Genomic DNA, 15,068 nt, shown 5'->3' with positions numbered 1-15,068 from the left:
ACAGGGTCACATTCAGTGAGACCAAGTCACAAGTTGCCTCATATTTTCAAAAGCACAAGTAACCTGTGTATTGCTGTTTAATTTTGATGGTTTTAAAAGAAACACATCCATTTTATTTAACTTGATTTATGGTGGACTTTGTATGATACAGTGGAGTTCATATATTTAAGTGTTGAGTGTTGGGATGTGGTAGCTACACCAGTGCAATGTTGCTAAGCTCACCATAAGGTTGCAAGTAGATACTGCTATATGTTTCCTTAGCTTTGGGGCTTAAGGCTTTATGGAAATGGGTAAATAGGGTTCATCCACATGAAGGATGAACCCTATTTACCCTTCAAATATCTGAAGGTATTGAAACAGAACTGTCATTAAGTGGGGTGGAATAATAACATGGCAGTGATTTTTAGCTTTGCAGATATTGTGTAAATTCACATATTTTTAACTTCAAATAAATTTTCAGTGGTTCCTTTGGTAGAAGACAAGATGACTTGATTAGTTCTAGTATTCCAAGTATTACTTCAGTATCAACAGTTACCTCCCCAGCTGGTCTTCAGAAAAGCCTGCTTTCTGGCACAAGCACTGCTACAAAAGTTACAACGGGTTCAGCAACAGCAGGAATACAAAGCAGGTAAGGGCATCAATGTACTCTGTGTTCAGTCCACTGTGTGCTTATGTATGTGCATGCATTTTTGTGTAGAAGGTACTGGGCTCTGGATTTTTTTCATTTTTCCTGTGATAAACATGCAATTTGGCTCAAAATGAAGATGTCTTTGCATAATAGCTCCGCATGGCTGTTATAGGGGAAATCTGGTACTTGGATGGGAGGCTAAAAATATAGTTGAAGCTAAACTTGCTACTTTTTCCTATTGAGCTTATCTGGAGCAGTTTAGATACTGGTATATCAAATATTTTTTTCAAACTTGTGCATTAAAAAAATCCATCCCTTTATCACACCGTTCTAGTGTAAGTGCTTTCATTGTTTAGCTGTTTCCTTTTCTCTTTTTGTGTTGCTGCTATGATACTATAGTACCTCAAATCGTTCATGGGCTGAGGATAGTACTGAGAGAGACAAAGACAATGTTCCTACAGCAGTGACCGTTCCTGTTGCGCCATCAGTTATAAATACTGCGACTACTACCACAGCCTTGACTACAACTACTTCTGGCACTGTGTCCTCAACTTCAGAGGTCAGGGAGAGACGCAGGTGTGTAAAAGTTCTGCGAGTAATACTTCTCTTGTGCAGAGTGATCATTTAGTAACAGGGGAACAAATGCCTGCTCATAAAGTATGAATTGATGTAACTGAAAACCCATCAAGGCCTTGCTCACATGTGATGGAAACCTCTTCTCTGGGCTCACGGGCAAACCCCAGCATCCCAAATGCTCATTCCCATAATTACCTGCTGCTGTTTTTAAAATTGAGGAGTATATGTTCAGTATCGCTAGTACAGTAATATTTGTGACTGTCATTGAAGACAGTTCTTTATTTTATGAAATATGAGTAGTTTATTAGCTTTTCAAATTGCAAGAAATATTGCCAGATATCATTACGCAAGCATGATATATCTTTTAAAAACTAGCATGAACGTCAAAACAACAAGCTCTGCAATAAATAATCAAGACCTCTTATTCTATTCTGTTTTTGTGTTTTCTCATTTTCCTGTGGAAACATTTTCTTGGGCCAGAATTCCTTTTGTCTTCTTTCTTAAGTGGTTTTGTGTGTTAAGAAAAATGCCATGGTTTGAACTTGCTGTGTATCTCACCTCTCAATAGGAAACACATAAAAATTCAATTCCATGCATACTGAAATAGCAGTGTATAATTTGCTAATTTGCTCTGAAAAGCTAGATGAGATTCCTAAATCTATTATAAAGCATTATAGAGGCATAGAATTTTAAGACAAAAGAGCCTTGTCATACTTTAAGGACTTACTCTAGTTTAAGGTATGAACTTTTATAAGGAAGAAAATAATCAAAGGGTGGACAGAGTTGTATGTATGCTAATGTCCTATTAATATCCATTTCAACTGACAGCTAAATGAAGAGTGACTTGCAGCAGCCCAAGGTGTCTGCCTGCAAGCTGGACCTCAGTCATTATCCCCCCCCCCCCAAATGATCTAGAGAAAGGAAGAGGTATATGCTTTTAGTGAGGAAAGGCAAGGAAGTCTGAATTTAAAATGTTACTACTTGAATTTTCATAGACTTCCAGTTACTATGTTGTATATGTGTGTAAAGTGCCGTCAAGTCACAACCGACTTATGGCGACCCCTTTTGGGGTGTTCATGCAAGAGACTAACAGAGGTGGGTTTGCCATGGCTTCCCTCTGCATAGCGATCCTGGTGTTCCTTGGTGGTCTCCCATCCAAATACTAACCAGGGCTGACCCTGCTTAGCTTCTGAGATCTGATGAGATCAGGCTAGCCTGGGCCATCCAGGTCAGGGCTATGTTGTATATACATATCCAAAAATAAATCACCTTCTCTTTCTGTTTAATGCATCTGAACAAGTTCTTAATTTAAGTCATGAGCTTTCAAAGCCAGTTGCCGCAGAACCATTTTTTTTCCGCTACAAAAGATTAACAACGGTGTGCTTCTGAAACCAAATCCTTAGTTCAACTTTAAGATTAATGTGAAAGTGCTTTAAGTTTATAAAGCATTGCCAAAGGGCAGATTTTGAACAAGGATCACACCTGGAAATGCAGGAAGGCAAAGTGGGAAAACAGGCAAAAAAAAAAAAAAGTTTCATACTTCAGATGCATTCTCAGAACCATTTGGCTTGCAAGGAATATGGTAATAGCTTCTGCCTAGGACAAGGTTGTTGAAATTGTGTTATTGCATAATATTCCTTGGATTCAAGCTATATAAAATTAATTAGAATCTTTCACCAAAATTCCTATTACAGTAGAGAAAGCTGAGAGGAACTGAAAAAGCCAGGAAGTTCAAAATTTAGGCGTTCAGTTTGTTCTTCACTCTCACCAGCGTGTCGAGGTGTTGCATGTATGTTTGCACAGTATGAAATAACACCTTACGTTCATGGGCTGACTCTGAATTATCTTGCATTTTTAGAACATTGTATATTTTTTCAAAAGTCTAACTTCTGATAAGTCTGCTTACTTGATGCACGATAATATAGCATGCCAGAAATATAAAAATTATTCAGTACTGTGTAGCTTTTTAGCATTCCATCTTTGAATATGTAAAATACTTAGAATTGCTTAGAGATGACCGTATTGTGGATACTAGCCACATTTTGGACTAATTGAAGTTTCCTAACCAAGCACTTTTCAAAGACAGCCCCCACAGAGTGCATGACAGTCTTGTAATTTGAATGTGATCTATGCATGGATCACTGTGAAGAACAGTTGTAGCTGTCGAACCAGCTAGAGCTGATAAAAAGTGCTATGTGCCATAGGGGAGACATGAGCTTCCGACCATATGCCTGGTTCTAGTAGCACCCCTAAGCTATGAACCTGCTCCTCCAGGGGGAGTTCAGCCTCCAGGACAGGCTGGCTCGGCAGTCCATGACCAGCTTCTCCAGCAGCCTGTCAGTCTTGTCTGAACTGAGCTTCAGTTTATTGGCCCTCATCCATCCCATTATAGGTATTAAGGAGAGAGTGTTACCCGCCTATTGGTGGAAGCTCACTCCAGTTCCTGGATGATCTCTCCCAGTGGCTTCATGTAGATGTTAAATAGCATGGGGGTAGAAGATGGAACCCTGTGGGACCTCATAGCATAAACACCACAGGCAGGGCTGAGCAGAAATCCCCCAGCACCACCTTCTGCAATTGGTTGGTCAAGTAGGAGTGGAACCACCGAAACATGGTGTTCCCTACTCCCGCCCAGCCATGTTCTCCAGAAGGATACTATGGTTGATGGTATTTGTGTCCAGCTTGCTCTCTTGTATGAGAGTGCAAAGGCTGCAGAGAAAGGGGGGTGTTGATGGCACGAGGCCCACAGTGCAAGGAGGCTTGCAGCTTACCCATCTCCCAGTTCCTCTTGCTACAGCTATTTCAAGGTAGGAACCACCTGAGAACCATAAACCCTTCCAACTGATGACCAGCTTCGCTAATATGTATGGTAGTTCACTTATTTTATATTTCATGAGATTGATGATGGCATTCCTGCTTCATTAATAGCTGTACTTTTCTTACAATGGTAAATTTTAGTGTACACTGTGTTGGAAGTCATGACTGAGTTTTGAAAAATACTCTTCCCTATTTTGAGGCTGATAGTACCAAATCTTCACCAAAGCAAAAAAGTATGCTAATCTGGTGGGGGCTGAATAAACCACAGTCATATATTAAAAAACAACAACACAAAAATGACCTTGGGGGTTGCATTGACCATGTCATCAGCTGCCAAAAAATCAACCCTGCATTAAGTATTTCTTCTTCAGCAGAGCATTTATTTACTTACTTACTTCCCTTATAGTCTGCTTTTCTCACTAAGACTCAGTGAATTTCACTAGAATACAAAATAAATAAAACTAGAATGCAAGAATTGGGAGAATGCATTAAAAACAGTATTATACATACAGTAGGACAGTATAATACGTGCAACAGAGCTGGATTGCAAAATTAGAGAGCAATGCAAGAAAGCGGTATAATATATACAATGAACAAAGCAATGAAAACTGCCTAAAATTTTCCAGGTGTTAACTACAGCCCTGTCCCCTTTATAAGAACATCCTCCTGAATAATTTGAGCTGCCACGTTCTGCAAAACAATAAAGCACTGGAGCCTTTCTAACCTTGTCAGGCAGGCCAGTCTACCAGGTGGGTGCTATACCAGCACATGCGTGGGCAGCTGTTGATCTTTCCCTTTTGCAGGGTGGCACCTTCAGAAGGCTTTGCTCGGATAAACAAAGCTTCTGCAGCAGAGTATATCAGGAGAGGTGATCCTGCATGTATTGTGGGAGCTAGACCATGAAGGTGATAACAGGTACCTTGAATTGAACCTGGAAACTAATTGGTAATCGATGAAGCCACTGCAGAGTTGGTGTAATATGCATACTCAACCTTGCTCCTAGTCAAGCTGTGGCATTCTGTACCAGCTGGGGTTTTTGAGTTGTCTTCAAGGGGAGACCCATGTAGGAGTGCATTACAGTAGCTCAGCCACACAGTTGCCATGGCATGGATCCATGTGGCAAGATAAGGTCACAGTAGGGAGCCATCCTGTTGGCTAAACGAATATGGAAGAAATAATTTTTTGTGCAGCTGAATTAACTTGCTTTTCCAGCAATAATGCTGAGTACAGTATTTTCCCTGGATTCTTAATGGAGTTAGTGGGAGTCAGTAAAACCCCACCAAATGTGGGCAGCACAGTACTTTCCAAGACCTCAACCTTCTCAACCAGCATCATCTCCATCTTGTCAGGATTCATTTTCAACTTACTCATCCTTAGCTGTTTGATCACAGCAACCAGGCACTGGCTTAGGATAGTTATAGCAGTAGCAGGCAGACTGGATAAAGAAATGTAGAGTTGGTGTTGTCAGCAAATTGATGCCAGGCAACTTCAAAACTATGAATGGTCTCTACCAGGGGCTTTACATAAGGATTAAACAGCATTGGGGGATAAAGCTGAGCCTTATGGATCCCCCCCCCCCAAGACAAGTCGCATACTGATGACTGCTGTTATTCCAACAGCAACCCTCCGAGTCCAATCCATAAGCAAAAACTTAAACTAATCTAAGCCACATGCCTTGAAACCTACTTCTACTCCAGACACCTCAACAGATGGCATGGTCCACTATTTGAAAACCTGCAGATACATATCCAATAACAACAACAAAGAAACACCCCTGTCAACATTCAAATGCAAATCAGCTAAAGCCACCAAATTGTTGTTTCTGCCCTGTAGCCTGGCTGGAACCCAGACTGAAAGGGGTATAGAGCAGATGTATCGTCCAGAAAGACCTGGAATTGATTTGCAACCACTATCTCAATTACCTAGCCCAGGAAGAGCAGATTAGAGACCAGTAATATAACAGCAGCAAAAACAAAATTGAAAAGAAAATTAGAAAATGCACATTTGTCTATTTCACCCTGTATGTTCATTTGGGGTAAAAATAACTCTTAACACCCTGAGAGTATACACTACAGTTTGCAAAAAAATTACAAGGGGTGTGGGGGAGGATGAAATACTGCAGGGCAAATGACCTTATTAAGATTGATGGGTACTGTGGATTTGTAGAAGATGGTAAACAAAGTGGTATCAACTTTTTTCCAGCTTTGTGTCAGTTAGGCCCCATGTTTTGGTCAAAGCAGTAGTTGGTTGTTGTTTTTTTAATGATTGTAAGTAAAAACATTTACCTGTAGGTACTGGTTGCATTATCTGCATAAAAAAATCTAGCTTGTCCTTTCCCTTCCATCAGAGGGAACCCAAGTGGCTTCCAAAAATGACTAACACCAGTTAAAACACATGATCAATGTCATCAGTAGACAATATCATCAGAAAAATTACTTTTGCTGCCATTAACCGCAAACCTTAAAAAGTGCCTTGTTGCAGGTTTTTATAGACGTGTACTGCTTTACTGTTGTATCCCTTTGAGGAAGTGACTGGAATTCCAGGTTAGGGATGTCACCTTTCCCACTTGTGGACTGCCACTAAGTCCAATAGTTAATCACTGCTGGCTTCATGCATGCCTTTGAGTGCCAGTTGCTGATCCTTAGGCTAGTGTGTTGTATTGATATTGTAATATAATTATGCTGCTGGAAGTGTGAGTGTACATACCTTCAGTACAGTACTACAAAAAATTTTCCTGCCTTCAATTTGATGTGAAACATGTACACGCATGTATTTTTTATTTTGCTAGGAGGCTTTATCTGTGTGTGTTCCCCCCCCCCAATTCAAAAATATTTACTTTTTTTACAATTACTACTAGCGGGTGAATATTTAACTCTTTAGGTCATACCTCACTCCAGTTCGGGATGAAGAATCTGAATCCCAAAGAAAAGCTAGATCGAGACAAGCAAGGCAGTCCAGAAGATCCACACAGGTATGCTGGCCCTATGTCATATTTAGAAATTGTATTAGTTACATTGGTGGTTTAGTTTTCATTGTGTCATGTTGCCTTTCTGTTCAGGAGACCAATGGGGCAAACAAGACCTCTGTAGATTTTTCTCCATCATCTGGAACTATTTGCCATACAGACATCTTTCTGCAGTGTTCCTGCACAGTGTGGATTCGATAGCTAGAAGTTGGAAGCCGATGTGGTTTAATAGTTGACCTTGACATGTGAGCCAAAAGCTTCATGAATCAAACGTTGGAAGGTTTTAGGCAATGCTATCCAGTCTCAGCTCACTAACTGTAATGAGAAAAAAATAATTGGTCTGTGTGAAATAGTTTTATCATTTAGAGTATTGTTGACATTGTTTGGGGTTGTTTGCTGGTGCCTTTCTGAAGGGGATGTATTTTGATTCCTTCTAATGGATTCTCATGAACTCTTCTCCAGAAATTAATTCAGACTGTAAATATTGATAGCACCACTTCTCCTTCCATGAAGCTTTTACTTTTTGTATCCATACTTTCAAATCTGCTGATATAGAAAATTTATAGGAATTAAAGTCTTATGGCTTCATCTACTAAAAAGCAGCCATTGGCATTCTTGCTTTGTGTTTATTTCATTAGTGTTGTCATTATGTTGTTGCCCAGAGAGCAACTGAACAGCAATTTAAACTGGGATTTTTCAAAAGTAGACTCCTGTGCTCTACGGTTGGTCCTTGAACTTTAGTTGAAGGCTGAAAGTTTCCCTTCTACTCTCCTGATTATCTTTCTTAAAGCAGGTTTATGTATGAAATGGGTCCAATCTGACCCCTGCACTTAGATTTGAGTCCAGTAGCACTTCAGATATTTATTTGGTGAAGGGAGCTTTGACTCTTGAAAACTTATAACCCAAAAATCTTGTTGGTCTCTGAGGTGCTACTGGACTCAGATCTAGCTGTTCCACTGCAGACCAGCACAGCTGCCCTCTGAAACTATGCTGCTCTTGTGAATTGAAAAGGGCACATTCATAAAAACAACCTTTTTCTGGTGGTTGTCCAATCCTTTCCCAGCTGCCACAACTGCATTGCAGCTATTTTTGCATGTGTACTTATTGAACTGGGGAATACTCTTATACTCTGATATCTGTACTCGAGTTCAAGACATAGTTTGAGAAGCTGCGCTGCTGATAAACATTACCTCTGGGCTGTTAAATGTTTAAAAAAGGTGTTTACCTTTAATAATTTTTTTAATGCCTGTATATGTCACATTGGACGATAGATAATAATGTTATGCTTTGGGGTGTGGTTCTTCTACAGGGTGTAACGCTGACTGATCTTCAGGAAGCTGAAAAAACTATTGGTAGAAGTCGTGCTACCCGACCTAGAGAACAAGAGAATGAAGAAAAAGAAAAGGAGGAAAAAGAAAAACAAGACAAAGAAAAACAGGAAGAAAAAAAGGAATTGGAAGCTAAAGATGATGATTATAGGCAAAGATATACACGAACTGTTGAGGAGGTATTGGATGCTTTTGTTTTATGGTAGCAAGTGTTTTACATAATTAAATATCTGTATTGACGTGCTTCCTAACATTTGAAAATTGATTTGCATTTTTGTTCCTGTTGAATAGCCATATCATCGTTACAGAACTACATCTTCAACAACTTCATCAACTTCTTCAGTTGCCCCCTCTTCTAGTTCGCTCTCTTCAAGCCAGTTAAACAGACCAAACAGCCTTATAGGTATAACTTCTGCTTATTCCAGGAGTGGAACAAAGGAAAGTGAGAGAGGTAAGGCTTCTCTGTTATTTCCGTCTTTGTTGTTCGTGGTCAGTGAAAATGCTGCTATGATAGATCTTAACAAGTAATGGGTAAAACAAGTAGCAGTCTTCTTGTACTATCACCACTCCTAGGATCAGTATTTCTTCAAAATGTTTCTTTGAGGATGGCTGTCTTTAATTTCCATCTGTAGGGCAAGTTCATACATGTTTTTTTAATTTCTGTAATGCCATAGGTGTTGAATTTTAATTTTGAGTTATGGTGGAAATGTTCAGATAAATAAGCTGAACATTTTTAGAGTATACCCATGTGAGAAAATTGCTTTTCCTTATTATAGATTCATTTTTCAGCCCTGAAGACTGGAGCAGTGAAATATACAAGTACCTGGATTTTGTGATTTCTTATGTTATTTCAATGGTAAACAATGACAAAGTGCACGATAGCAAAGGAATGTTTTATGCTTGGGCAGCCCCGCTTCATCATTCTTGTACTAGTTAATAAAAGAATTTTGGAGCTGAACAGTCAGAATCTGGAAGTTCAGACTTGATTTTGCTGATTCAGTATTTGAAGTGGGATTTTTAGGACTGGGAACATTCTCCTATGATCTGAATATTGCTCATTTTAAATGCATTACCAGAGGGGGAAATAATTAAACCTACATTTTTGTCCAAAGTGGTCTGATGCATGCTGAACTCTTGATGCTTCTGGCTAAACAAGTATTGATATACATATATGTATGCTTTAGATGTTTTGCCAATGTGTTTGAAGATGTTATAACTCATAGATATATTAGGCTTTTATTATCAAGAATAAAGTCATGTACTCTAGTTAGATTAGCTGAGCTAAAACTAGAATAACAAAATAATGCATAAATAGAATAGTGGCTTCAGGAGTCACAATATAAAACTGTGTTATAGCATAAAGAATATGTTCTGGACTTCATTAAAATATAAAACATTACTATTTAAATAGAAGCTGGAAAGAAAGAAGAAGAAAAAGAGGAAGATAAGTCACAGACCAAATCAATAAGGGAAAGAAGACGGCCAAGAGAAAAACGAAGATCAACCGGAGTTTCTTTTTGGACTCAAGACGTAAGTGTGAATCTATTTTAACTGCCAAGAAATCTGTATTTGCGAACAGTTAGGGAGCATTCAGTCAAACAGTATTTGTTCAGTGAATGGCATTACCATTCCGTGAACAGTTTCTGAAAATATATCTTCCACACTGTGTATTTGACATTTCAGATACAGGTAATGTTCAGAGTAGGCACTGCAATTTAAATAGCACTCTTAACATAGTTTTGTATACAGAAGTCCAGATCATTGGCCTCTAGTCTGTTTCATGGACCACCAGTTCAGCCACAGCCGGGTATGTGAGTTTTCCATGAGTGGGACAAAAGACCCCATGACAGGGTCCTATAAATCAACCAAAGGGGTCCACACAGCCTCAGTCTAAAGGCTTCTAGAAGCAAGGAAAATTTGTGAAGGCCTGCACTAAGATGTGTGAAAACAAGCTTGTATAATGTGGGAGGTAAAACGGTGGCACGGATCAAAAATCAGCTTCCAAAACAGTAAGGTTGGAATTAATGGTTCCTTATTTGTTTGTTTTTGAAAGGTAAGCATGATATTCATTAACTCCTCCAGAATAAGAGGAGCAGTGTTGAGGCTGTAGCACAAATCAGCTAGTGAGGTCTGTACTTTTCATACTTTTTGCCTTGTAAAAATAGTACATGAAGACTGGGGAGTTTTTCCTTTATTTAAAAGATACTAGTATGGAAATAATTTAAATGGCTTTTCTTCTCCAGAGTGATGAAAATGAACAAGAGCATCAGTCTGACTCAGAGGAGGGAACAAATAAAAAAGAAGCACAGGTAATGGTTAAATTCACTTTATTTTCCTAAAGTAGATTTTCCTATGGTATATATTTGCTTCTGTAAAATTTACGTTCACTCATTTTCTGGCCTGGAATATTTAAAAAAAGTTTACAAGCATGATGACTTTATTAGAACGCCCAATAAATACTTTCTCTGCAATGTTCAGCCCTGTTCACAACTTTTCTGCTCCTCCATTCATCTTAATAATCTCCCATTCTGGGTCTTGTTCATGCAATGAGAAGAACAGATATAAAATATTAGATATAAAGCATTAGATATAAAACATTGCATATCCATGTAGTCAAAGAACTTGATTAACTTTGGAAATTGGCTGTTGTAAACTGTACGCACAAACTTACCTTGCTCCATACTGCAGATGATATATCCTATTTAGATATCAGTGATGGCTTTTTATCATCACACTATAGAACACTGACTGCTGCCCCATTCTCCTTTGAATGTTTACCGACATCAGAATGCTGTCTTTATCATGGCACTTTCACATGGTGAATATTTTATTGGAATGAGTTTGTATTTACCTTTTCATTGGAAACTCAAGTTTCTTGTGATTTCTTTTTCTCCATGATGGGGTGGATATTCATTCTCACCTTGTGATGAAAACAAAATAACAATCCAATGTAAAACAACCCTGTAATGAGGCTAGCCTGATCTCATCAGATCTCAGAAGCTAAGCAGGGTCAGCCCTGGTTAGTATTTGGATGGGAGACCACCAAGGAATACCAGGGTTGCTGTGCAGAGGAAGGCACTGGCAAACCACCTCTGTTAGTCTCTTGCCATGAACACCCCAAAAGGGGTCTCCATACGTTGGCTGCGACTTGAAGGCACTTTACACACACAATGACCCTGCTACCTCAAAAGGGTATATAGAATTGGATATCGTAAGCAAATGAAAGTAGCACCTTTTAGTCTTTTTTAATGGCCTTGACCAATGACAGAGAAAAGGAATCATATACTTCTAATTCAGATGGTACCACTCAGGATCTCAGGAATGGTCTGCAGAGTCCTAGTTTTGTGTAACCAAAGAGTTTTTGGACTTGTTTTTCTCAAGCGTATTCTTCCCTCTTTATGACAAACAACTTTTTAAATGAAGGGGACAAAGCGCTTGCTGGTGTTGTAGGTCTGCTGTTCAAAGTGGAGGAAAAGTTAATATGCCAAGGTCTTGGCAGCTTCTCCTTGGATTCTGGCCTATATTTCCATCAGATGTATTCTGTGATCTAATTCGTTGTCACTTCTGAGATGACTTAAGTAATATGTGATCAGAATCCATGATTTGAAAGACATTTGCAGTGCAGTCCTAAACAGAGTTACTCCAGTCTAAACCCATTGAAATGAATGGGCTTCAACTGTAGTGTGATTCATTTCAATGGGTTAGACTATATCTTTAGGATTACACTGACAGTTATTGTTTTGCTATTCTGCAGGAATTTGTTTACTGGTTGCTTAATCCTGTAATACAGTTCTTCTGAAGCTGTTTTGTCTTATTTCTTTTTCAGGGTGAAAGCCTTTCAAGGTACATACTCTTTTATAGTTTGGATTTTTTAAAAGATGTTTAATATAATTTTAAAAATTGTATTAGTACTTTATGGCATGAGCAATTCAGTATGCTTATGGGGGAAAATAAACAAACCAGGAATCCACTGCCAGGCATACTCTTCAGGTAAATATTAAATTTGCAGAAGCTTACATGCAATTTAAATACAGCAGTGGCATAGTGGCGATGTGGGCCTTTGCCATTACAGTATACTCCTGGGAATTTCTACTGCTGGCATGGAAAGAAACAATCATTGTACTATTTCTTTAGTGCTACCATTAGTTGCAAATGTGAAGGCAGCTTTGTGGAGCCCTCCTGTGTAGAAGCAGTTGCCATACCATCATTGTGATGGCAGAACTGGGTTTTGTATAAGTCCACTTCCATTTTGTATTTCAAGACATTTCCAACTTCATGTTACTTCAATGCTGGTATAGCAGTGATTTAAGAAAATAAAAAGATATGCATAATAAAACACCTGGTCTTGAAAACTGAATGAAAAGTGCCACTGTGACAGACAGCTAACTGCCAATGCTTTATACCAATCTGAGAACCCTGATTGACAGGAAGTTAAAAAAAGAATTATACCGTTGACCTGGGAGAGTGGCAGTTGAGAGTGGCATTTAGAAGTTGGCAGCTGGAGTGGAAGAAGGAGAGTAGTGTAGGATTGAGGAAGATCTTGAGATAGGGAAGTGAGCTGGTAGTACTTCCCTGAGGGAAATAGCTCCAGGAAAAAAGGGGGTAATCCCTATCAAGTGTTAAAGAAGGAAAATTGGAAACTGTGTGTATGTTCCTGCCTCCACAGACTAGAAATTTTGTCTCAAAATAGCTTATGCCTGTTTATCTAAGGAGTGACAGCCAAGTGATCTCAACAGTTACAAACACCTGTTGGTAGAACAAAACAGCTACATTCTACACAAGGTTTCCCTCATTCATCTTGACTTTTCACCTGCCAAGTTTAAACATGAAACTTCCCTGATAGTCTGACTTGATCATTTCCCCATAAGAGAAAAATAAAACAGAGAAATGGAAGATAATATAAATTGGAGATACTTGGAAGATAAATGTGTTCTAAATTTGTATAAATGGTTGTAAAATTTTTGAAACTTTTTCTTTGAAGATATGACACAGGATCATCAGGGGACCGTTATGATTCAGTACTAGGACGGACTGGATACAGTTACTTGGAAGATCGCAAATCATATTCCAGTAGACTAGATAAAGAAGATACAACAGATTTTAAAAAGGTATCTGAGTTTAACAATAGTAGCTTAACAAAAGATAACTTTATGCCTTTGTAGCAATTCTGGATGGCTGTATTTAAGTAGTTGGATTTGATATACATACTTTTTTATGGGCTGGAAGTTAACTTTTGAAACAGAATAAGGGAACTTGGAGGAAAGCTCCCCTCCTCCCCAGCTGGCCTATTGATAAGCCCCCTGGCTTTCTTTCATGAGCCAGGTACATTGTACGTTTTACTTTTGATGTGTCTTCTCCCTGTGGCATTGCCTTATGCAGGCTTCTGCTTTGTCACACTTTCTGCAGTTGTTGGCCCATATTCATAGGTAGACTAGCCTGCCCTGTACCACCCTCCCACCTTACTTAAGTCTTAAATGTCCCTGTGTCTCATTACGTTTCTTTCCTGTCTGTTCCTTCCACCAACAATGATCAGTTTCCATTATCTCAAGCCCTCTGTGATGTCTTTCTGTCATCCTTCTTTCCCTTAACTTTCTGAACTGTTTGTTCCTTCAGGCAGCCCTGCTTGCTCTACTGTTCCTTTCTGTACATTGAAAGAATGTCTTGTTATATGAAAATTTGGGAGACTTTGCTCTTTCCAGTGACTTTATGCTGTTAACATCGTTATACAATGCTTTACTAGAAATTCTTCAAGGCAGTGAGTGTAACATTTAATCCTAATTCTTTTGAGGTAATACTGGCATAATTTTTTTATACCAAGTAGACTTTTGTCCCTGAATGATATATTTCAAGCTGTAACTTCTTGGCCTTGTACTCTCAAAGGACTGACTCCTCCAATAGGCCCCTATGTGCCAAAAAAGGTCTTCATGCTGTCCACTAGTGGCTGTTCTCCTGCTTAAGGTGGTGCACATGGCATTGAGCAGAGCCAGCACCCTTTCCGTTGCAGTTCCCACTTTGTGGAACAGGCCCCTGAGAAGGAGGGGGTTAGGTTGTTAGAAATATTCAGGAGGTGCTACAAGTCCATGTTATTTGCCAGGGATTTTAATAGGATATAAATTGCAGGTATCTTTTGACGAGAGGGAGTACCTTGCAGTTTTATTCTGTTGATTTTAATTGTAATGTTTTAGTTGTAACTTGTAAGCCGCTTTGAGTGAGAAAAGGCAGGATATAAATATTTTTAAAAATTAATTTCTCCAGAACGAATTAAAACTAATTCCATAAAAAAGTTATGATGTCATTTTATAACTCATAATCCAGGTTAAAAGGAATACACTATTATAAAAACTGTATTGAATTTTCCTTAGCTTTATGAACAAATTCTAGCTGAAAATGAGAAACTGAAAGCACAGCTACACGATACCAACATGGAGCTTACGGATCTTAAGCTACAATTGGAAAAGGCGACTCAGGTTTGTATTTCAAATTTCTCAATAAAATAAGGACCTCCAAAATCCAATAATGGGAGTGGCCTTTTCTCAGGATGGGGTGTATACAGCCTTTAATTGTTCTTAATAGTTTTGATCCTTTGTTAAAAACTTAGCACAGCACTCCCATTAGAAATATAAAACGACAACATGAGCATGACTGGAATCCCTACACATAGCTTCTGAGCCACATACCTCCAAGAGCAGTAGTAAACTAGAAAAATGAAAATGCAAAGTATGTGATCTTTGTAATTAAGAGTTAGACCAACATC

General features: G+C 38.8%; 1 protein-coding gene across 3 annotated transcripts in view; it reads left to right on the top strand.

The window, feature by feature from the left end:
* PPP1R12A (protein phosphatase 1 regulatory subunit 12A) overlaps positions 1–15,068 on the top strand; it is a 122,125-nt gene that overhangs the window by 89,916 nt on the left and 17,141 nt on the right. The window contains exons 12-21 of one of the 3 annotated variants that reach the window (XM_056845728.1): positions 461–628; positions 1,028–1,204; positions 6,902–6,992; positions 8,296–8,493; positions 8,606–8,765; positions 9,726–9,844; positions 10,558–10,623; positions 12,141–12,157; positions 13,296–13,422; positions 14,677–14,781. In XM_056845728.1, the coding sequence (XP_056701706.1) occupies positions 461–628; positions 1,028–1,204; positions 6,902–6,992; positions 8,296–8,493; positions 8,606–8,765; positions 9,726–9,844; positions 10,558–10,623; positions 12,141–12,157; positions 13,296–13,422; positions 14,677–14,781 (1,228 nt within the window). The remainder of the gene's footprint in view (positions 1–460; positions 629–1,027; positions 1,205–6,901; positions 6,993–8,295; positions 8,494–8,605; positions 8,766–9,725; positions 9,845–10,557; positions 10,624–12,140; positions 12,158–13,295; positions 13,423–14,676; positions 14,782–15,068) is intronic. The other 2 variants (XM_056845730.1, XM_056845729.1) reach the window with 2 other exon arrangements.

Source organism: Euleptes europaea, chromosome 3, assembly GCF_029931775.1.
Source record: "Euleptes europaea isolate rEulEur1 chromosome 3, rEulEur1.hap1, whole genome shotgun sequence".
Classification (NCBI taxonomy): Eukaryota; Metazoa; Chordata; class Lepidosauria; order Squamata; family Sphaerodactylidae; genus Euleptes; species Euleptes europaea.
This window is presented reverse-complemented; position numbering and strand designations above follow the sequence as displayed.